Raw genomic sequence first — 25,519 nt, forward strand, 5'->3', positions numbered from 1 at the left:
AAAAAGGATATGATACATTAAAAGCAAGGAAAAGAAAAAAAAACATATGTTTATTTCATGATTCAGTTTTTATAAATTTTTATTATTATTGATTTAATTTATTTTATAATATCTTAATTTTTTAAAAAATAAGAATGCAAACAATGATAAAATCTTTTTTAAAATTGACTCGTGGAGTGAAAAAAAAATTGTTCTAACCCGAAAATACTTATAATAACTTGAATTCTCTCTAGTAGGAATCAGTTGGGGAAAAACTTTAGAAAAAAAACTGCGCTTTTTAAGTTTTAAATCAATTATTTTTTTTTGTCTTGACCAAAAAATTAATTTTTTTTATGATTATTTTTATTCTAATAGATATGTTAAACGGCTCGTTTTGAACCGATTTTGAAAAACGGCTAACTCAATATTTTAACCAAAGAAATATTGCCTAAGGCTCCAGGTTTGGCTAATAGATGTCTAAATCTTTGTGCAATCTATGAGTAAAATCTTCAGGCTTGGATCGGCTCAGAGCCGAAAACACTAGATCACTTCTTTTATTAAAAAAAATTCCCAAAATTTTTACTTTTAAAATATTTTTTTTTTCATTAATGGCGCAAAAACTTTAAACATTAAATTATCACAAAAAAACGATAATTAAAAATTAAGAAAAGGTGAAACCGAACTGTCGTAGTTTTATATATGAATTTATATTAATTTTTGCATAATGCCAATCAACCAAAATAAATTATGTTGATTGGATTATAATTAATATTAAAGAACACGTGATATAAAAAATGTTTGTGTTAGGGCTCCTCATATTTATTTTTAAATACCCAAATTAACTTTGCTTCCAATTAGATGGAATGAGGAAAACCTAGCGTAGCTCTGTTGATACTCAACGTTAGAGGGCATATGCGCTATATATCACGTAATAAAATTGGGAAAAATGATGATTTTTCTGATAAAAATTTGTGGAATTACTTTTTTCTTTCTTATAAAAAATTGGTTATTTAAAAAATCATATTAATAAAATATTGTAATAAAAGTATCGTGTTGTTACGAAATAACTGTTCTGAAATTCTTAGAAGAGATTCTAGTTGAGTTAGTTGTCCTTAAATTGTAATTTAAATGTAGGAAGGGATTTGTAAGGGTATTTATTTTTTTATAACTTTTTCACAAACTACACACTTATATTTCAAAATTTAAAGCTTAATTTTTTTAGGTAAAATTTATGAAGATAAAAATTATTTTAAACCCCATTAGGAAGGAAGGAAAGATTCTCTAATCGCTTTCTATCAAAAAAAAATAAAATATAATCCTACTTTAAAAGATGTTATTATTTTTAGCGTCAAGAATTTAACGGTCAATATCTGGGAGACTTGTAATGGTATATAAATCAAATCCAAAATAACGTGACAAATCTATACAAGTCATTCTCTACCGATCTAAATATTGTTTTATTTCTAAAATTCTAAAAATATCTACAAAATGGTTGTGGTGCAAATCTAACAATTAAATCGGTACAAATCTGTGTGATAAAAAAAACTCAATAATCCATAATTGTGGAGCCTAAACACAGTTTAAAATAAAATAACATTTGTTTTTAAATAATATTTTATAAAAAAATTGTGATTATAATAATGTTTTTTTTTAAAAAACAAAATTAAGATAAAATAATTCCTCTAAAAAAATGGGAAAAGTTTTTTTTTTTAAATATGGAAAATATATAAAAAATCATATCTTTGAAGAACTCTGAACCCCCCTAATTTTTTTAAAAACGAAACTGGTTTGGGTTCAATAAAACGATGGGCTGACGGCTCGGGTTTAGGTTCTCATTTCTGACCAAAAAGGCGATTTCAACCAATTATAGTTACACAGAAATTTTGATGGACATTTATTTTTAAATCTCTTATTAAAAATTAAAATTGCAGTTATAATAGTCATTTGAATTTTAAATATTTATGTCAGCTGGACTTGAAACTATTCAATCCTTTATTATTATGGCAATGACTATCGAAGCTTTCGTATCGTGATATAACGTAATGCACTCATTTGAATAGAGAGTGCCAAAATTGTGCTTACTTGATAATGGGATTACTTTTCAAAACTGAAATGTATATTAAACAATATGATTTCTGTCAGTAACTTTCATCCATTGCTCTCTCATTACAAAATTGTTTACACAACAGTGGCGTAGTGACGCGGGGGGGGGGAGGGTGGTTTTGAGGTTTGGGTTCTTCCTAGAGGCAAATGCCTTCATACATCACTAATAATAGGCAATTAAAATACGAAAAGATTAAACAGCTAATCATATTTTTAGCTTTAACAAATTAAAGCTGTCTAACGAGAATCGGAAATTTATCAATTTGTACATAAGGATAATAATATAACCATAAAATTAATCTCATCCGTCTCAATAATAAGTAGTATGTAAGTTAAACGTCAATATGTTATTTTTCTCAACTTTAAATCATTTTTTTGAGCGCGCTTTTTTAAATTTAAAAATGGGATTTTACCGGAAATGTATTCCAGTATGTTTAGAAACATTGACATATATAATATTAAAATGCATTTTTAAGCGTCGTTAAAAGGAAATCAGCTGGACCCGCCATTTTGGTAACATAGTAATTATTCTCATGTTAAAAACTACTACTTAAATTGATAACCTGCTTCCTTATTATCTCGATGATCCGGTAATTCTTTAATAAAGTTTGCATCAGATATAGGAATAAATTGGTTAATGATGTTTACTACCTTAAGGTACTACCTATCAAATTTGAATTTTGTTCATTTTTCATTTGGATAGGCACTACCAAATATATTTATAATATATATTTGAAAAATCGTGATTTTTGGAAAGGCTCTATGGCCTAGTAGGCAAGAGCTTGGATTACTGATCCCATGGTCCCGAGGTTCCATCCTTGCGGGGATAATATATAGGAGGCCGGACTCGACCACGTGATTCCGTATTAATATATTAAATAATAATGATTTTATTACATTTTAATAAATTTTGGTCGGTATTTAGCAAATTAGGTTGGTATTTAGAATATTTCCATACATTCACTTGGTAGTAAGCATCATTAACCGAATAAATTAGGCTCTCGTTTAAATTTTTAATAATGATTAGCAACCAAGATGGCGTCTCCAGCTGATTTGCATTGATCTACACTTTTAATGAATGAATCGTCAGTCTAGGTATTATATATGTCATTGGTTTAGAACACCCATCTTATGAATATCAGATAATTTTTTCCAGTTTTAATCTTTGAGTCATTTATAATTTATATATTAAAAAAAATCTATGGAAAAACTAATATAAATGATATTAAGTTGAAAAGTTCATAAGAGAAATTGTCTCATATTTATAGGGTAAGGTATTCCAAACATGATAGAAAACGTTTCCTGTGAAATCTAAATTTTAAAAAAAAACGTGCTCAAAAAAAAATGATTTAAAGTTGAAAAAAATAATATTTGCCGGGAAAAAAAAACACATTGACGCTAACATAAATATATTTAAAAAAAAATTAAACAGCTGATATTTTTAGTTTACGTTTAAAACTGTTTTACAAAAATTAGCCCGAGCCGGATCGGCCCAGCTGGGAAAATTTTGAATACTTAGTAATATCTCACCACCATCTCGAATTCTATTTTTTTTATCTCCCCTGAAAAAATTTGTTTCGCATTATATTTGAAATAATGATTACGTAAATTAATTTATTTTGGTCGCAAAAAAAAATAACTTTCAAAAAAATAAATAAATTATGCAATCGTTGACAAAATCAAAAAAAATGCTTATTTCTATTGGATCCCCTAAAGCTTAGTGTTGCTAAATGGCTCTAATTTAGCCAATCAAAATTACGCAATCCTATATTTTAGTAGGGGGCTAAAAAAAATGGACTTTTTCGAACGTATTTATTCGATCATACCATCCTTCTAGTTTCGAAGCATATCATATAAAAAATCAACGCTTATATTTATTATATAATATATTATGTGTCCGAATTGTATAAATACTATGAGTTCATCCATTTTTTTAAATAAATAAATAACAAATAAATTAAATAATAATAAATAAATAATAAATAAATTAAATAATAATAATAAACGAATTTTAAATATTGGCGTAATTCGATAAGCCGAACCAATGGTCCGGAACGACCAAGAAATAACTTTTCATGGCTTCCAAAAAGCGGTGGCGGTAAGTAGAAGGCGAGACGATGGTCGGCATTTTGCCCTGACCCCCCAGGATTCCCGATTTTTTGACGACCATTTCTAGACGTTTGTCCCACGTGAACGTACGAATGTAATCGATAATGCCAACGACGTAATTCTTGTGGTAAGAGTCCCAGGCCACCAACAGCGAATAATCCATGATTTTATGTTGAGCAAGAAACGCGGTATCCCGCTCTAGAATTGTCATGAGGATCAGTTTGGAATGTGCGTGGACGTACAACGGGGAATCCAGGGTGAGGCGTATGAAATTTTCGTCCAATAATACTATCGAAGAGGGCTTAATGTCGTCGTTGGTTTCGTTGAAATTTAACGACTTTGCGACTTTAGAATCTTGCGAATTTTTTTCGTTTTTCGTGGGAGGCTCGTTGGGTTTACCGGTAACAATTTTAAGGCCCCGAACACCGGAGGAGGAGGGAATGGTAAATTGTGGAGTATTCGTAACGATATTCTGGTTTTCTCCCGTATCGCGTTTGCTGGAGGATCCGTCCTTGCCGCCGCCCCTTTCTTCGGGCTCGTTGTTCGCGTCGACGTTAACCAATCGATTTCGCATGGAGCCTTTCAGGTCGAATACGTACTGTATATTGGAAGTGTCGTAAAATAGGTTTTCCATCACTATGACGTCCTGTTTAAAGGAAGTGTTGTTCGAAGAATTTTTACAGGAAACCCGGTAGGCGCCCACGATTTTGGCCAAGGAGATTATCTTAATCCCGTTGCTCCCGAACCCGCTATCCTTAATGTAGGTCTTGTCGTAGGCGACCGGCGAACAGGGAATGCAATCGTGAACATAGTTAAAATAGTAAGGCGCGAAATCTAAAAAGGATTGGAGTTCTAGGCGGGACATTTGCTTCAACAAAAAACGCCCGTCCCGCGTCTTGCTAAAACTAGACCCAGATTTACCGCCCCCGGACAACCATTTAGCCGACTGCGAAAGGGAACGGCAAAAGAGAATTTCCCCCGACGGGAAAAGTACCGAACGTAAACGAGAAAAATTGGAAGCGAAATATATTTTGCAGTAAAACTTGGCAGATGTTATGCTGTCGTTGAAATGCATTTCCAAGTGATGATCGTTTTTAGGCTTCTCCGCCCCATCCTTTTCTCTGCTATTGGTAACGCTTTCTTCGATTTTATCGGACGCGTTATTGGCGTCCTTGCTAACAAAAGCGGAGTCCATCGTCAATGTTTGTTTTTCGTGCGCCTCAGTACTAGCGGTATTAGCCACGGACTTATTAATTACTTCCCGACTATTCCGTGTTTTCTCTTTGACTCTCGCGTCGTGTTCAAGCGTGGAAAGAGAGTACGCGATTATAGAGCTAGGTATCTCCTCGGACACGTTAACTCTCAGGTGGTCATTCCCGTTAAAGGGTAAATTCAAATGTTCGAACTGAGAAAAGGGCGCATTAATGGGCTCGTAGACGGAATTAGTTAAAAAGGAGGCGAATTTATTTTTCAAATTGACAGTGAAGTTGGTTTCCTTGCGATTCGAATCCCTGTTTCCATCCACTAACGTCGTTTTATCTTTGCAATCCTGATTATCATCGTTGCAGTCCTCTTTGACTAGGGAAGTTTTAAATGGGTTGACATGATCGGCATCTTCGATTTGATGACTTATAGATGGTATGATGGTCGCGGAGGCGTTCAAGCGTTCCTTCCCTTCCATTTTGTCCTTAGGTTTGTCGTGTGATTCGGATGTTTTCTCGATTTTAATATTTTTTTCGTTCTTCAACGTGAGAAATATTTCGCTCATGTGCAGATTCCAATAATACACGAAACTGGATAGCAAAGATTTCGTTTCACCTAAATAGTTTTCGACGGTCATCAATATATTATCATTGTTTACTATTAGCTCTCCTCTAGTGGAAGCGATAAGGGAACGAGTTTTCTCGGGCATCTGCATCAGTGCCAACTGGAAACGATGGATAGAATCATTAAAAGTTATCCTATCTTTCTCGAGGGCATCAACGTATTCGTCGACCTTGGCGATGAGAGACAAATCGCTTATCGAAGAAACGACGGGAGCACCTAATGCTTTCGCGTCCACGCTATATAGTTGAAGCCTATCTAACACAGCGCCGAAAGAGCTTTGGCCTACTTCGGTGAGGTTTTGAAATTCGTGCGATAAATGGCACACAATCTGGTCGTAGTCAAGATTGTAGCGCAGTGGTGAGGGCGGAAAAACTATGCGACCTAGGGTAATAGATTTGACTGTGAAGGAGGCAGTCACCTCTCCCATACCAAAGTAATGAACGGGCAACGCCGAGAAAATTTTGGCACGTTTAGTGGAAGGGCAACCAAGAATTTGACAAGTGGTTATTGGTTTGAACAGAGGGTCATCATAAAAAAGAGCCTCAAGAAAGGCGGCAAAAGACAATCCCAACGCGTTCGCGTTATAAAATGGGGAAGAAGCTATACGTGCCCCACAATCTCGACAAGCAATCCAGTGGCTGATATTAGAAGAGCTGCTCAACGTTATCGTTTTTAAAAGGGATATATCTATGCGAACAGACCCATGCACAAATCTTCGCACATGGTCAGCTGGACAGGCCTTGCAAGGACGTGGACTAGGACAGGCATAATCAGGATCAAAGCAAAAACGTCGAAGAAAGTTACGCAAACTAACATCATGGGCTCCGTAAAAATGGGCGGTCACCAAGCGGGGAGCGATGCAATAGTCGCCTGAATGAGAGGATGAGGAGGGACGGGTTGTTGGCTGAATAGAACCACGTGACGCAAAACTGTAGAAAAGAAATCGAAGAATTTGAAGGTGAAATGTGTCGAAACAATCGATTCTTGGGGCGGATTCCGATTGCTCCTCCCGTTTTTCGTCATCTTCTTCACAAGGCGAGGAGGCAATAGGTGGAGATGGAATGGTATTGTCGAGATCGCCATAACGAAACGCGGCGATAAAGTCATCATCATCGGTAGAACAGGTAAATTGATTGAGTGATGTTGTGAGCGTATCTTTACGCGATGAAGAGCTTTCATTGGATATAACGCTTGAATTCGAATCGGTTTTGTTGTCGCAACATTCTGATGCGAAAGGAGGGGAGTAATACAAGTCACGCGGAAGCAAACTCAATAGGTTTAGCTGATCGGTATCCGTTTCCGGTAACTCAAGAAGAGGAACTGAAAATTTGATTCCTGGAGTAATGCATAACACCAGATTATCAAGTAGCTGTTCGTACTCCTCTACCCGACGCATTTCATTAAAATTGTAAGAAGACGGTAGCGAAAAAAGAGAGCTCTTTAATAGCATCAGGCTCTTAAAGCGCGTCTCGCTCTCGCGTATACTATCAATATCTTGTTCTGGCGCGTAACTTATTATCTTGGGATAGGAGGAGGCTATTGACTCAAAGATAAACTTGGAATTCACTAAAGCGTTTGAAGACGCGTGAAAGTTTAGGAAGGATCGAAGAATACTAAGGTGGCGAGCAGAAAAAATGGCAAATTTGATAATTCGTTTCAAGGCAGGAGCTACACGGAGCGCTCGGGGGCTTTTCAGCAAAACGGTGCAATAATCCAAAAGGTGGTTAGACTTAACTTCTCCGCTATTCACGCTATGAGAGATTAGGACTGGGCAAGCCTCGACGAACACTATTACTTTGTTGGTCCGTTTCTCCAACCGAAAACATTTGCACAGACCGAGTCTGGGTTTGAGCATAGTCATCTGTCCTCCTTCGAGAAAAGGCGGGATAATATCGGCCCCGGTGAGGCAGGCCAGATTTTGAAATAGTTTACCCTTGCTCAAGCTGTGAAGCAATGGGATGCCAGCTTCGGCAAAAAGTTCGCGGGCAGTGTGACTCACCATGTTTTGGACGATAACTAGATCGGGTTTAAGAGAGCCTTAATAAAAAATAATAATCAAAATTGATAAATTACTGACATAAAGTAGTAAGGATGAGAACACTAGTATTAAGATATATTTCCCACCCTTTAGGGTTAGGGGTTATCTTAATTCTTCTAAGAGTAGAGACAGCTGTTTTAGTAAATTTTGAAGCGATCACCTTGAAAAGTTCCATCTTTAAATAATATTTCTCACGAAATTTACTCCATAAAAAAAGGCTCCTATTTAATCGCTCAGAAAATAAATTTTTTAAAAGCTCAAAATCGATTTTTTAAAAAAATACCCGGGCCGGGCCTAAAAATAAAAAACACGTGTTGTGCCGAAACCGAATTTTTTTTTGAAAAAAAAATCCGGGCCGGCCTGTGCAAATGTTACCTCTCTCTGATGGTCTCTAGAATAAATACTTAAATGGTTAGGTATAAAATTGAAACGATCTCAGAAAAAGATACTAAAATGCTCAGAACTAATTACTTAATTGCTAAGTTTTTCTTTAGTATACTTTCGATTTTAAGAATTTGTATACATTGCCCCCCCCCCTTCCGATTCCGGTGGACATCCGCACCCTCAAATTTCAATGAAGGTATTAAGTCACCCACCCTCCCCCCCCCACCACGTTGTCGTAGTCCTTGATAGCTCCTCAAAATAAAATAAATTACTGGTTACGAGGGCTTATTTTTTTAAAAAAGTGAATCTTCTGGGTTTGCAAATATGGTTTCGGCTAAATAAAAATGGAGTAAATTAGATAATTCCGGATTCTTTCACGGTATAATTACCCAGGTTTGAAAAAGTTAGAAAGTCAGAATGCTCCTAAAGACATAGTGATTGAGTAACTAAGCTGTTATCAATAGATATTAATATTAGCTTTTGTAAGATACCAATATTGAATAATTATGTTATAATTTTTTAGCTTTTCCATCCCACTCTTATATACTAGTTATAATTATCCATATAAATTAATTGCTCATTTTTGAAATATTATGCTTAAAAAACTTTTTAATATATCACCACACTTACCTTGCGGATGTAGAAGTGATTAGGCGCCTATTTGATACCCATGTTGAGATATGATACTAGAAAATTTTTAACACCCTTCTCCCACCACCCATCTCCATCCCTAAAAATGTTCTCCTGTTTTTATATGTATAACCTATCTTAGCCACCACATTTTTGAGGTATTCCTTCTCTTGCATGATGATAGGCTCCAAGGAACTCAGTCGTCTTAATTCCAGGGACGAAGTCACCTTCTCGATCCCTCCCCCTCTCTGGTATTCTATCGGCCCTCGCAACATTAGTAGGCTGGGCTGCATGAGTTCCAACAACGTCTCGCCGCCGTTAGTTGAGGAGTTGATGGGGTTATTTGAACCGGCCCTACACCTGGCCAGCATACCTTTGTAAACGAGATTGTGCGTGAAAACCAGACCCGGGAATAAAGCGATTTCTTCCCCTTCGCCGCTAGCGAACTCTCCCTTAGACGTTTCGAATACTTTTCCTCTTGAAGAGGGTAAACGTTTGACCTTGACCCTGTCGCGTATATCGATGCTGGGAGATTCATCGTTGTGGCTGTTGTGATAATTATTATCTATCCGTACAAGCGACGAGATAGAATCGCTTAGTGAATAAATTCGCCTGGCCATATCGACGCGGTCGAGGGTTGTGACCTCGGGGTTTTGTAAGGTCGCCAAAGCTAAGCATTGACTCAAAATTTCCCACAGATGGTTACGCGTTATCGATTCGATATGAAGGCCATTAGTTAAGAGAGACGTCTCGCTATAAAGTGAATGAATAATAATAATATGATATTTAGAAAATTGAAGAAAAAGATGGGTTGGGGTTTATGCAGTTAAAATTAAAAATTAACAGATAACGTGTACAGTTATTTTTTCTGTAACAATCTAGTAATTACTCAACTATACCTTATAACTAGCTGATTCATAAGTAAAATGTAGCTCTAACTTGTAACTTTTCAAAAAAAGGTAACAGTAAGGAGTTACTTTTAAGAAAAATATAACAAATTGGAACCAGTTATTTTCCATTTTTATTTTACTGGTATCAGCATCAAACCCAAATATTTTCTTTCTTTCCTTCTTTCTTTATTTCTTTCTTTCCTTCTTTCTTTCTATAAATATTTATTAACTCTCTTATAATTTAGAATGTAAATTTTAGGGATTTTTCATTATATATTTTTTTAAAAAAATTGTAATTATATAAAACTTCAAAAATAAACACGTTATTATATAAACCAGCCATTCTTAATATAAGCGGCCATTAAAAGAACCGGCTGGATCCTTAGGAAAAATCCGGGTCAGATTTATTTTTTTAATAATAATAATAAATATTCATGAATATTTGGTAAATACCAACGACGTTTATATTCGGCGTTATTGTATTCGAGATTTATTGACTCCACCTGATCGTGTTCTATAACCTGATTGGCGTTCTAATATTTTAGCATAAAAAATATGATGTTTATTTTTAATTATAACTCGGCCATTAATACAACATTTTATCCTTCTACTTCTAAAAAAAGCTTAACTAACATAACACCACCAACTTTTATTACACCTCTCTACCTCGGATGAACTTTACTCTGCCAACCGGATATCATCAGAGTAATCAGCGAAAAGTCGACCAGCTCCCCTCCCCATGGGAATCGTGATTAGGAAAATATCATGTTTGGATTTACAAAAATAATGGAAACTACGGTGGGAACGAGGAATGGTAACCCAATAAAATAATTTCTATACAATGACTTCATTAAATAGTTTGAATGGAAAAGAAAAATCAGAGGGGAAACTGGCTAACCTGGAAATCGCCATTAAACGGAGAAGATTAATCGCGCATTTTTTAAATCCTTTTTTAATGACGCTATTTATTTTTGTAGTAAATATCAGGGACCTGCAGGCCCGGCTCGGGTACACGGGCTGGGCGGCATACTCGGTCAGGGCCAAAATGGCCATTATTAATATAAAAAATTAAAAATAAATTTAAGTAAATTCGGGCATGGCCGCGTTAATGTTACATCTGCGGGTCTCTGATAAATATATAATTTTGTTCGCATTCATTAATCTGAGCTCCTTTTATTTGAGTTGAGATTAAATCGCGTTAGCGTTAACGCGTCATATTTCTACCTCTTAAATCACCATTTGAGCGCGTTTTTTTAAAAAAAAAAAAATTTGAATAGGTAATCATTTTGATGGAAATATATTCCAGGACGTGTTTGATATTTAGAAAAATTTTGCCACGAAACTTTTTTCCGTAGATTTTTTTTTAAAATATAAATTTTAGACTAATAGGTTAACGGAATCTGACTAAACATACTGGAATTCATTTCCGGTAAAGATTTTTTTTTTAAAAAAAAGGTGGAAAAATAAGACATTGAGAAAAAAACTCATTAATGCTAACATATTTATATCGAGTTCAGTGACTGTGAGTCACAATCCAGGCGACTTCGGAATTTACCGCAGATAAGTTTATGATCGTTATTTAGTAAAAAAAAAATAAGAAATCAAAATAATTTCTAAAAATATACTTTATCCAAATGTATTGCCTTATCTTCGATATCCTTGAGTGACATCAAAGATTTGAAAGACATCATTTGGGTAGAATCGTTCAATTTTACTTCTTTCAATTTATTCAAATTCGTAGCTTTTATAATTAAATGGGGAAATAGAATTTATAGTATTTGGGAAAATGTTTATTTTTGTTTTTGATAAATATCGTTAGTACTATATTCTCTAACACCAACAAATCCTAAATGTTAAAAAATTTAAAGCTACTAAAATAGATGACATTTTTATACATTTATGTCCAAAATTATGATTAAATAAATTCCTTCCGCGAGGAAGACGTAGGATGGCGCGGTTAAAGGTGATAGCGGCGGGTATGATTGGAAGATGAATATTACAAATATGGATGATCGGGACCGTCAATCAAAAATGGAGAAGAAAAATCAGAAGGGAAACTGAATAACCTGGAAATTCGCCATTAAACGGAGAAGATTTACATTATCAGCATCGTGATCCTCACAGATTAGGAAAAAAAAAATACAAGAAATATATATTTTTTTTTAAAAATGCACTCCTGAAACACTTTTTTCAAAATGTATATAGACCACTATAATACTAAACCTACGATTTGTTTTTGCCCGTTTTATCACTTAATCTGGCTAAAAATATGGGCCGAGCAACTCGTGCAATTGTTTTGTCCAAACACCTTTTTTTTACTATTCGTCTTTCTGAGAATTAGATTATTCTATCTCCCACTTTTCGTAATCTAGGAGAGCAATTTCTAAAAAAAAAAAAATTTCTTTTGTTTTTCGATAGGATATTTAGCCTTATATTGGCTATAATTTATCATATTTCATAGTTGCACACAAATTGAGCGTTTATGTTTTGCCGTAATTTTTTTAATAAAAAAAAACGTAACACGTCCCTTGTTTAAATTAAGGTTGCCTTTTTATTAATATCCATCCGTCAATTCAAAATTTTAAATAAGTTCTTTTGTCTAAATTATATTATCGTCTGCGTTCTTATTTCTTTAATTTATAAATATTCCTTTTTAGGATAAAAAGTAAGTTATTTATATTTATATTAAATTTGTATATTAATATCCATCCATCCGTCAATTCAAAATTTTAAATAAGTTCTTTTGTCTAAATTATATTATCGTCTGCGTTCTTATTTCTTTAATTTATAAATTCCTTTTTAGGATAAAAAGTAAGTTATTTATATTTATATTACATTTGTATATAATATTACACGACGAATAATAATAAAAAGTAATGAAAAATCAAACCAATTTGCGTTTTTTTTAAAATGGTTGCTAACGCCAAACGGTAATTTTACCAGTTTGAACAAGGCCAAGGTACTATTGGCGCTTGCGAAGCAGCGTTTGAAACGCTCAATTCGTGCCCATTATTATATATATTTCCAATTTTTTTTTGTGTAAATAGAATAATATAATATTAAAAAATTGATTTATGTTAAAAAAAAAGTCGTTTTTGACAAAAAGTGGATATAGTATAATATAATTATCAGGACGTAATATTATTAACTTTAAAAATATTTTCTTCTATTCTTTTGACATTGGTTGAGAAGAGTAAATTTTTTTTTATTATATTCAATTGGATCATTAAGATAAGAAAAAAGGATTATATTTAGATAGGGATTTGAAGCCGTCGTTTTTTTCGGAATAAAAAACAAACCTGTTTATTTTTGTTTTTTTTTATGCTCTGTCCAAAACATCTTTAATTTCACAAACTTTCGAAACATTAATGAAAATAAATAAATGAGCTATTTTTAAATATAAAAATGAAAACATAATTCTAAAAATTTCAAAATTTGCCAAAGTTTTGAAACTTTTCGAATTATTTAAAATAATTTTGGACACAGCCTTAAAGATAAATTTATTATTACTACTACCATCAAATCAGTATAGAAAATATAATGTTCCAATATTTTATAGAAAAATCTTCATTATTACCCTACAATTAGTGATTAAATAATTCTGGACACAGCCTTAAAAATAAATTTATTATTATTACTACCATCAAATCGGTATAGAAAACATAATCTTTCAATATTTTATAGAAAAATATTCATTATTACCCTACAATTAGTGATTAAATAATTCTGGACACAGCCTTAAAAATAAATTTATTATTATTACTACCATCAAATCGGTATAGAAAACATAATCTTTCAATATTTTATAGAAAAATATTCATTATTACCCTACAATTAGTGATTAAATAATTCTGGACACAGCCTTAAAAATAAATTTATTATTTACTACCATCAGTTCAGTATAGAAAACATAATCTTCCAATATTTTATAGAAAAATCTTCATTATTACCCTACAATTAGTGATTAAATAATTCTGAACACAGCCTTAAAAATAAATTTATTATTTACTACCATCAGTTCAGTATAGAAAACATAATCTTCCAATATTTTATAGAAAAATCTTCATTATTACCCTACAATTAGTGATTAAATAATTCTGAACACAGCCTTAAAAATAAATTTAATATTTACTACCATCAGTTCAGTATAGAAAACATAATCTTCCAATATTTTATAGAAAAATCTTCATTATTACCCTACAATTAGTGATTCAATCCCGATTTTTAGAACGGGATGACTCAAGTTTTACCCATGAAAATATTGCCTCTAAAATATAGAGATTGATCTTCAAGATCTGATTTAGCCGTTTTTACGAATCGGCTCATATGGAGGCGGTTTTGCATGATCAATCACAATCATTTTAAATATTTTGTTGCATATTTTTTTTCTCCTTCTTTATCACAATCATTTTTATGACTTCGTTTTATTTTGTCAAATTTGATTATTTTAATTTTTAAATAAACTAGCTTTTTTTCCCCTAAATAACAAATCTAAAAATTTTGTTAAACCAATATTTTTTACCGTTTTTTTAAAAAATTTAATTATGTAATATTGTACGAATAAAAACAAGTCTCTCGGGCAAACTATTTAAAATATTTAATAGAGCTGTAGAACCAGAACTGAGATTTTTATTTTGAAACCCGGGTCCGATATTTAGCAAAAACGTAAAAATCGGGCTGACTCCAACAAACATTTTGAAACCCGGGGTACGCCAGAAAATGAAATTGTTTCTCAGATATTCAATATTCAAATTTAATCATCAAGAGTGGAGGATAGAATGGTCATATAAAATTGTGATAGGTTAGTTTTAAAAAAATATATTTTGAAATGGCAAGGTTTATTCAAAGTTATTTACTTTTAACATATCTCGTAAAAAATAGCAAGCGATCAAGAACGAATGTGTCACCGTATAGCAATTTACTAAACAGCATCTGGTGACATTTTTAAATTCTACCTGGTGAAGTTAGATTTCAGAAGAAAAAAACTGGTCCCGAAGGGCAATCGAATTATCGAGAGCCACAGCTGTCATTCAAAAACCATGTGTTTTTTTTGTATAAGCATTACATCATCAATCGGTCTGAGAAATTAGCAACAAAAAAAGTCATTAATCTTAGAGCCGATCAATTGTCATAAGGAAAGAGTTAAACTTACTAGAAACTGAAGAAAGGTCTATAGTGAGCAATATAGGATTTCGAAGAGTGTAAAGCTCGAGGTCGGAAGGTTTTATGAGTTTAATGCCCTTAACCGTGGCTAAGCCGGGCCTATAAAGATCGTTCTCCCGAAATTCCAGTTTTTCGTGGAAGGGGGGCGGCGGCTTCTCGCCCGCGTAAGAACTAAGATTCGAATTGTTGTAGTTCGCGGGGGTCAGGTAATCAAAATCGATTAGGGCTTTGGCTACGGCGCAAGCTTGCAGCTTCGATCCTATTTCGCGATGGTGACTAGCGATCCAATCGATTATTTGAAAACCTTTATTTTTTGTGCATAAAAAAATTTTGTTACAAAATATGCCTTGTTGTAATCGAGTGTTTTAAATGCGTATTATAATCAAAATTTATAATATTTTATAAATATAAACAGCTGATAAAGTAGCCGACATCCAATATCCATTGTAAAAGTGATCGAGAAATATTTAAAGAAGAGAAGAAGAAAAAAAAACCAGTTAAAGTGTTAGGAAACGATTTGAAATGCATCCGGTTTGATTTAAGCTTGAGTCCGTTGGCGGGGTGCATCATGTTTTTGTATACGGAGGATAGGTAGATTATAAAATTGGAGCACGAATTATCGGGCGCTTTTGGCGGGATAACCGGAAATTCTAAAGCTAATTATTATTTTAACAAAAAAAATATATATAATATATATATAAACTGAATCGATTATGGAGAAATATCATCTGTTTACATGAGTACGTTAACCTGCTTCTACCCTCTCCTCCCAACCCCGGTTTATGTAAACCAATGACATATAATAATAATACGTTGCATTCACTATAAGTGTACATCAATGAAAAACAGCTGGGGACGCCATTTTGGTTACCCGCATCATTAATAAAATTTTTTAACGAGAGGCCAATTTATTTCTATATCTGACGCGAATTCTATTAAAGAATTGCCTGATCATCGAGATAATATGGAAGCAAGTTATCAATTTAATAGTAGTTATTAACATGAGAATAATTACCATATGATATGGGTAACCAAAATGGCGTGTACAACTGATTTGCATCCAACGACGCTTTCAAAATGCATTATTATTAATGCATTGTCAGTCTACGTATTATTATATGCCATTGATGTAAACAGACACACTACAATATTGTTAATATACAAATAGTGTTTTTTTTTACCAGAAATAGCGACATTTTTACAAAAAACGTCACTTTAACAACCCAAAGAGTCGAAAAAAGGGAAACCATGTTTTTTTGATAGAAATCAGTGTCGACTCGTCGTAATATTTTAACATAAATTGGCGTTCGACTTGATCAATTTTATTATTAACTATACCTTAGGATAAATATTCTCAAAATAATTCTTCTTTTTCTTTTGAATCGTTCTTTCTTACTTTCGTTAAAATATGTTTTTCTTTTATCATTAAGTGACATATTATCGTCGGTCTAGAATTGGAGTGTTCCACTCGACATTTTTCAAAATTTTTGAGTTAGAAGTGGATAATAACTTATTTATTCCTAAATATATATAAAAAATAAAAGCTAGATTAAAAAAAATATTAATTTTTGTCAAAGTTATGGCTCTGCCAAAATCGATCAATAAGCTTTCCCCCATATATTTGATTTTAAACTTTAAATGTTGATTTTCTCATTTTAATCATTTGCGCAAGTGGAGCACTCCAATTCTAAGCCGACGATATATATATTAACTCTTAGTTTACGTTAAAACATCTCTACATATTTTTTTTTTATATTAACTGACATTCTAATGCCTTTTTAAATAAATAAAATATTTATTTTCTTGTTAAAATACATAAAATTTAATAATATAATATAAAAGGGTGGGTCTATTTATCGCTTAGGCTAACCAAGAATAAATCATTTATTATTTAAATAACGTTCATTTATATATTATATTTCTAATCAAATTCCAGTTGGTTTTCACTTTCCCTAATTGATATGGATATATCGAGTGAAATTTTTTATTTTATTATTTTTTTTCAAGAAATTTATTGTTTATTTTTTTAGAGGAATATCAATTTTATATGTAGATTTCTCGGAATTGAGATTTTTTTTAAAAAAATTATATTAAAATAATATAAAAAAGAGAATTAATCGATTTTCTGAAGATTTGTGATTTTTGACTTTTTTATGGAGGAAAAATTTTATAGAAAATATGTAGATTTATATGTTAAAAACTAAAGCGGATAAAATAAAGTTAAATATATAAGGGATAAGATAAAATAAAATATAAAAAAGACACAACACTTAATATTAATTGAGAATTAATTAGTTTTTATAAAATAAAATAAATGTTTAGACAAGGTATAAAAAATTAAATTTACTCGCAACATTTTTTTATTTATTTATAAAAGATATAATATTATATCCGCTAGATGGCGTCTCTAAATATTTATTTTTTTAAAATTTTTTATCATAAAAATATAAAAATAATATTTTTTGAATGTGTTTGATAAAATTTTGTCATATTCTAAATTAGAGAAAATAAAAATTTTGATTTGTAATAGATTTTATATGTTAAACTAAAGACAGATAAAATAAAGTTATATAAAATAAAATAAATATTGTTCTAGATGACTCATAATCGTTGTGAGATAATTTATTTTTTCCGGTCATGGGTTACTTTATTTGAATATTTACTGATATGATATGTTGACAAAATGTAGTAGCAAATAATTAATTTTTTAAAATGTAAAATAAATAAAGGTGAAAAATGTAGAAATAGAATTTACGGGAAAGGATAAGGATATAAAAAAAGAGGAAGCTAGGAATATGGAAGGTTATTCTATGGAGGAGATGAAACTTAGGTAGTTAACGCGAATAATGGCGGTATCAAGTCTTTGGCGTAAGAAGAGGGATTCCTTAGGCTGATCGGTTTTTTCGCGAATCCGTTTGCCTAATTCTTGAAAAAACGTTGAATTGCGTTGGTTATATATTTTTAGATTTTTGTAAAATTGTCTTTAGGAAGTCATGATATTTACTATTTAATTTTATTTTTAATCGCGTTAACATTTTATTTTTAGATTTATAAAAGTTATACATTGTAAAGTCATTATTGATGCGATAAAACATAATTTCTAAAAATTGTATTTTTATCTTATAATTTAAATTTGAGGCATGAGAAAGTAAGAAAGAACGAAAGAAAGAAAAAGAAAGAAAGAATGCTTTATAATTGTAAAAGAAGATATTTTTAGTTTGTTAATTTTTAATTATTTATTTTTAATTATTATTCGCTTGTAAATTAAAAATTGATATTTTTTTTTTGTTTTATAAAGTTGTAAATTTTGAATTTGATATTTTTTGCGATATTATTTTAATAATAAAGTTCGTTGATTATATATTATTTCTGTGTAGAGAGTTGTATATTATTTCTATCTGTGTAATACGGCACAACGTTATAATAAACAAAACGCAAAACTAATATTAATTGAGAATTAATTAGTTTTTATAAAATAAAATAAATGTTTAGACAAAGGTATAAAAAAAATTAAATTTAATCATAACTTTTTTTCTTCAATTTATAAAAATATAAAAAAATATTATTTTATCTGCTAGATGGCGTCAATATATAAATAATATTTTTGAACGTGTTTGATTAAATTTTATCATATTCTATCAATGATGACTAAAATATTTACGAATGGCTCGTTTTGGGCCGATTTTTAAAAACGGCTAACTGAATTTAACATCCAGAATAATATTACGCAAGCCTGAAGATTTTCTTTGTAGAAGGAACAAAGGTTTGGACCTATTAGCAAAATCTCGAAGGGTAAGCAATATTTTTCCGGCTAAAATGTTGAGTTAGCCTTTTTTTTAAAATCGGCTTAAAACGAGCCGTTTAACAACACTAGTTTATATAGCATTATCTTTATTTTGAAGTAGTAGTCTTTTATAAATTTTGAAATTTTTATTAATCAGATAAATTAATAACGATAATAGTAAAACATATTATTTTTTCACCAAATTGATATTACAATGTTGTTATAATATAATTAGTGCGTTCATATCGGCATAGAGAAGTTTTAAAATATAAATTTAGGTTAATAGAATTATATACATTTGACGATATATATTCAATATTCTAGAAATGTAGGAAAATGATAGCAGGGGAAATTGGGAAAAAAATAATTTTTTTCGAGTCCTTTCCCGCTTTAATTCGACGTCGTTGATGTGTTTTTTTTTTGAGTGCCTTTTGATTTTAAAACAGATAAAGTTTTATCTAACGAATGTAATTTATCTTTGCTTTGACTATTAAGTAAATTATTTAATGTATCATTACAATCTATCGATTCGGGGTATTAAATAATTGCGATGTTCATTATTTAAAAAAAAAATATTCTCCTTTTCCTGAGAAAGATCTTTCTCAAATTCTTTTTCTCGTAACATTTGAGATATCTTTGAATTTTTTTAAAATTCTTTTAAAGGACGTTGTTTCCAGTTTTTATATATGATTTTTAAAAACGTGATTCATAGATTCGCAGTTTTTATTTGTCCAAGTTTCATAAATTACTTTTTGAAATTTATTTATTTTTATATATGGTCAAAAGATATATTAAAATTTTTCATTATTACAATAATTATATAAATCGTTTTCATTCCGAGAAAATAAAATCCCATATAAAAAAAAAATATCCTTGTTAAAAATTTTTTTAGACATAACGGCATTTTTACATCTTATTTTTCCGACAAATATTTTTTTTTCTTATATTACCTTTTAAATAGCGCGCGCATATTAAATGAGTATAAAATTTAAATATTTCCGAAATAGGTTTACTATAACCTTTTTCTTGGACATTACCAAATATAATATTTTTAAATATTTATTTTATTTTTTAAAAAAAATACAGAATGTAAATGAGAAAAAAAAAGGTATGATATGTGGTCATAACAAAATTATCCGTGAAAATAATATTGGTCCTCAAAATATAGGGGATTCGTCTGTTTTATATCTCCTTAACTGCTATACGTTTAAATACTATAGCAATAAGGTATAATAGATCACCCAAATTAAATGTTTTATCAACGCCTAATATACAGAAGTCAGATTGGTTTGACAAAAACTTTAATAATTTTAATAATAAGTGTTGACTTTGATTATGAATGATTGATTGGATAAATGGCGAAATATGTAGATAGCTTGTAATGTGTAAAATATTATCCGCGAAATTTAGATATACTTTTGTATCTATTTTAAGCTTTAATTTAAGTATTTATCGCTCAGCTGAATATATCGTTCGGCTAACCACATAACAAAGCAGATAAGAAGATACAAAACAGACGAATCTACTATATTTTTAGGACCAATATATTTGCATGGAGAATTCTGATATTACCACCTATCATACTTTTTTTTTCCTCATTTGCATTCTGTATTTTTTTTTAAAAAAAATAAAAATATATATTAAAAAATATCATATTTGGTAGTGACCTAAGAAAGGGGCTATAGTAAAACCTATTCGGGAAATAATTAAAATTAATACTCATTTAATATGCGCGCGTCACTTAAAAGGCAATATAAGAAAATATTTGTCGGAAATACAAGGTGTAAAATCGCTGTTATGTCTAGAAAAAAATTATACAGGATATTTTTTTCTCTTTTAAATGGGATTTTATTTTCTCGCAATGACCAAAATATGAATAATGAAAATTTCAAATTTTTTTTGCTATATATAAATAAAATAAATTTTCAAAAAGTAAATTTATGAACATATTTACATTCCGCTAAAAAAAATAAATAAAATAATAAAAATGTTTATGAATAAATAACACCTTGCGAATCTTTGAATCACGTTTTTAAAAAATCGTATATAAAAACTGGAAACAACGTCCTTTAAAAGAATTAATCGAAAGAAAAAAAATTCAAAGATATCACAACTGTTACAAGAAAAAGAATTTTGAAAGATCGATCCATCTCAGGAAAAAGGAGAAATAATTTTTTATTAAATAATGAATATCGCAATTATTTAATTACCCGAATCGAATAGATTTTCATGATAATAGTCAAAGCAAAGATAAATTACACTCATTAGACAAAACTTTATCTGTTTTAAAACCAAAAGGCCCTCAAAAAAAACACATCAGCAGCGTAGAATTAAAGCAGAGAGGACTAGAAAAAAATTAATTCCCTAATTTTTCCCCCAATTTTCTCCTGCTCATTTCCTATATTTATAGAATAGTTTATGATATGACAGGAGAATGATTCAAATATGACTACTTATTGTAATCTTTAATATGATGGCTATAAGGTGCATTGAATTCTTGTATGATGTGGATCTCTCGGTTCCCTTGGGGAGATAAATGAACCGGGTTCGAACTAATCATAAAATTTATCCAAATAAAAAAAGGCTTAACATGCTATTTGCCCATATAAACAAGTCTTTTTAAATATCCGTGATACTTTTATTGTTGTTAAACGGCTCGATTTTAGCCGATTATTAAAAACGGCTAACTCAATAGATTAGCCAGAAAAATATTTTCGAGATTTCGTTAATAGATGTTCAAACCTTGCCACCTATCAGCAAATTCTTAAGGCGTGCATAATAATTTTTCCTAATAAAATATTGAAAGTTAGCCTGAGCCGCTTAAACAACACTAGATACTTTTATATTGTGCATCTTATATTTAAGGATTCATGTGTGTTTCGCTTATTTATATAGAGATACTTACCGTAGGATGTTCAAATTAGTTTTAATACGAAATATATTGATCGGAAAAATAAAAATTGGTTTATTAATTAACAGGATCTATTCGAAGACCCAGTAGGTAAGAAAGGAATAGTAATTCTTTCCAGTAAACTGAGAGTTTTAGCGTTAACTCTAACCCCTCATTCATATAGAATAGTAATTCTTTCCGATAAACTGAGAGTTTTTAGCTTTAACTCTAACCCCCTCATTCATATAGTTAGAGCGTTATCTCGAAGAATTATACGCTGCATTTTTGTATTCTCGGCTTAGAATCCGAGCTAACTGTCAATAAGGGGTTACCCTGCATTCGCAGTTATTAAATGTGGGGTAAGGTTTAGAGGTATTAATCTTTCTCTCCAGTCAAAAAAATTTGATTGACGCCGTAAAATATCAAAAAAAAACGAACAAACATACTTGAATCATCTATCAACACGGTATCGAAGTTTAAGGATTCTCTCAAAGATGGCGATGATGAAAATGTGACGGCGTTGTTAACGGCGGAGTTATTAAGCGGATTGGTCAAGTTTATCTTTATTTGGTCGATCGGGTCCTCAATTTCCGGATTATCGAATTCGAACTCGAAATTGGACGAATCGTTTTGATCTGAAGCGCGGTTAGGGGAGGAGATCATGAAATATTCCGATTCATTGAAAGGAGGGTAGGACGGGTAGCTACCTTCGGTCAATGGGTCGGCCATGGCACTTAAAGGTGGCATATTAAAGAATAAAAACATAACTCTCATATATATATATAGTTAGTTAAATGTGGAGATAAATGTTTAGAACACAAAATTTTATTCTAGCATAACGCTACTAATATTGTTTGTTTAATTTAAACGAAGCATTACGTTTACTGGCAATGCACCACACGTAAAATTGTCTGAAACTTATGAACCAAGTATTTTTAGGGCGTGCTGGGATATATTTACGGCAAATTTGGATTTTTGAAATTTTTTAAAATGATTTCGAACTTAAAGAAAAAATAAATAAGTAAAATCATTTTTGAGAAAAAATGTAATGACGATATACCTAAAATACGTATACTTATCGTATAAATTTTAGATAATTTTGGCCAAGAATACTCGTATTACTTACACAAATTTCTGGTAACATATGTGACATATAATAATACCTAGACTGACGATGCATTCATTCATTAAAAGTGTACTCTATGAAAACAGCTGGGGAAGCCATTTTTATTAACCATATCATTATTAAACGAGAAGCCAATTTATTTCCATGTCTGACGCAAAACTTTATTAATGATTTGCCTGATCATCGAGATAATAAGGAAGCAAGTTATTAATTTAATAATGATGGGTTACCAATGGCGGGTCCAGTAGATTTGCATTCAATCACGCTTTCAAATGCAGTCTAGGTATTATATGTCATTGGGTAACATGCATACTACATATTTAGTTATAATAAACAAATAATTATATTATGGCTTGAGAACACCAAAACAAATGTAATGATCTTGATCCTGCCTATATACAAGTCGAATCCGGATACCGGGGTCGAAAAAATGATATGAGATTGGAACTAGATGTTTCAATGTCAAAAAATAATAAAGAAAAAAATTTATATAATATTTTCATTCGCACTTTTTAATGTATCGGCTCAGCCTATTTATAAAAAAAATATTTGTATTTCCGATACAAGTTACAAATATTATCGTCCACTTTACTTTGATATGTATTCCAGCCTGTAATCCGAATTCAGGGATCTTTCACTGTAACTTCCGCTCTCTTTGCAATTGGAGATACTGTATAGAGAATTACTGTCCCTTTCACTGATGACATCCTCGATTCGATTGAAGGAGTCGCGAGAATATAATTCGGACGAGGAGGTCGGAACTCGTAAGGCTGAGTTAAATATGTTTACTGGCGGTATGGGAGATGCTGAGTTGAGTCTAAGACTAACGAAAGTGTTAAAATATGGGGGGAGGGTGGGAGAGAATTTTGAAATATTGATAAAGTAAAATAGATTTATATAGTCCTAGAGATGTTGAATAAATGGGTGGGGTAGATATTATATTCAGTTTGGAAACAGGACCTAGAACCCATTTAAAAAACCAGAAACTGCTCGAACAAAAGTGTAAGTAATTTCATAACATAATTTTAAAATATGATTCATTTTATAGTGCTTAACAGAACTTGGAACCACCCACAGAATCACGTCATATTTAAGAATCAAAACTAAGGTTAATATCAGAGACCTGCAGACTCAACCCAGCCTGATACCCAGGCCATTATTTAAAGCAAACTCATTTTTTTAATACTTAATAGCAAATAGAACACAATTATCAGGTGATCATATATTCAAAAAGAATTAATAGTTGATTATTACTTTATTTAGCAATTTTTTAAAAAAATTGTATTTTTATTCATGAAAATTATAAATTTGAAACCTTGATTGTAGGTCAGCAAGTGATGATGATAGCCGAGAAGAGGATGAGTTTGTGAATGTAGGCATAAAAAGGGAATTTTGTTTATTTAAATCTCTAACCTGAATTATCTTATTATCATCATGGTTAGTAATTGTTTTTAAATTAGCAGCATCTCCCTCTGCTATATTGTTATAAGAGGAAGCTGCTGTCAGGGTCAAATCATTATTACCCTTGGGAAAGAGGGTCGAAGAGTATTTCATTACAAATGCACAGCAATAATTGCACGCCCTTAATGTACCTGTATGGCTATGATAGTGGGAATTTTTTTTAATTTTTTTAGTAAAATTTTATAATTATATATTAATTAAACTAACTAATAAATCTTGTATTACATAGAAGTTATAAATAATATTGTAGCCTTATATCTATATTAAAAAATGCACTAAATATCTAACAAAAAGAAAAAAAACTTTCATAAGTGGGTAAAATAGTCATAGAAATTTTTAACTATACATATATTAACAATTTTTTTAAGACCAATAAAGAAAAAATAAATAACCAATGTTTATAAAATAAAATTAATGCTATATATATTAATTCAAACTAAAAAAAAAGTAACGATTTTAAATAATCTAGTGGGTTTCAATATATTACAAAAATAAATATAATATATTTAGAAACCCGAAAGGTTTTCCAGATATTTCTAAATGACAGCATCTACTACAGAATATTTGCCCACATATTCTACAATGATGTTTTCTCCTAAAAGTTGTAAATAGTTCATTACATTCATAGCATTCTTTACAATTCCTGTCAGGCATCCAATATTGTTTAAGAGCCTCATCCTGTAAATAGGTATATAATCATTTGATAAATAATAGTTCACTTGATTGCCGTTGTTTTTAACTTCTAATAGGTTAGAAACACGTTTGAATACAGATGAGAGTCTACTAATATTATCCTTGTACATTCAGTATTATTTTGTACCACATGATTGGGTGCGCGAGTGGGAAAATTTACTACATTATTTTAATCGTAAAAAAGTTAATTATAAAAATAATTTTAAACTAAATATATCTAATCTCCCGTATTTTTTCAAATACACATCAAAAACCTAGCTAAGATTTATATTTTGTTAAAGTTAAGCATCAGATGAGAAAATAGCCATCATCTATGCTGTGAACTCTGGTGTTGTTAAATTGCTGGGCCAGATCGGTTTGACCGAAAACCCAGCAAAGTTTAAGCCAAAAAAGCGACCTAAAACTGAGCCAATGCATTTAGCCATAGATCAGAGCTAACCCA

The 25,519-nt window shown here is 31.0% G+C and overlaps 1 protein-coding gene across 2 annotated transcripts; it reads right to left on the reverse strand.

Annotated features, from left to right (window-relative positions):
• Positions 1-3,984: 3,984 nt before the first annotated feature.
• LOC135922519 (1-phosphatidylinositol 3-phosphate 5-kinase-like) lies at positions 3,985-25,233 on the reverse strand. 2 transcript variants are annotated; one of them, XM_065456884.1, is made up of 12 exons: positions 25,104-25,204; positions 25,023-25,062; positions 24,899-24,979; positions 24,239-24,523; positions 23,516-23,746; positions 22,244-22,530; positions 15,618-15,779; positions 15,113-15,427; positions 11,586-11,701; positions 10,414-10,493; positions 9,204-9,823; positions 3,985-8,055 (listed from the first exon to the last, which is right to left on the reverse strand). In XM_065456884.1, the coding sequence occupies exons 4-12, from the start codon at positions 24,475-24,477 to the stop codon at positions 4,094-4,096; spliced, it is 6,012 nt and encodes a 2,003-aa protein (XP_065312956.1). In that variant the 5' UTR covers positions 24,478-24,523; positions 24,899-24,979; positions 25,023-25,062; positions 25,104-25,204; the 3' UTR covers positions 3,985-4,093. The 2 variants fall into 2 exon arrangements, with proteins under 2 accessions (XP_065312956.1, XP_065312955.1); XM_065456883.1 differs by having other exon boundaries at positions 24,899-25,062; positions 25,104-25,233.
• Between the last annotated feature and the right edge of the window lie 286 nt (positions 25,234-25,519).

This window comes from Gordionus sp. m RMFG-2023, chromosome 1 (assembly GCF_954871325.1).
Source record: "Gordionus sp. m RMFG-2023 chromosome 1, tfGorSpeb1-WG-v2, whole genome shotgun sequence".
Classification (NCBI taxonomy): domain Eukaryota; kingdom Metazoa; phylum Nematomorpha; class Gordioida; order Chordodea; family Parachordodidae; genus Gordionus; species Gordionus sp. m RMFG-2023.

Excerpts from the sequence above, each read along its gene's own strand:
- LOC135922519 (XM_065456883.1), bottom strand. The coding sequence starts at position 25,187 with ATGTACAAGGATAATATTAGTAGACTCTCATCTGTATTCAAACGTGTT. Across the intron at positions 25,063-25,103 it reads TTAAAAACAACGGCAATCAA|GATGAGGCTCTTAAACAATA; the intron begins GTGAACTATTAT and ends ACCTATTTACAG. Across the intron at positions 15,428-15,617 it reads GTTTCCTAACACTTTAACTG|GTTTTCAAATAATCGATTGG; the intron begins GTTTTTTTTTCT and ends CAAAAAATAAAG.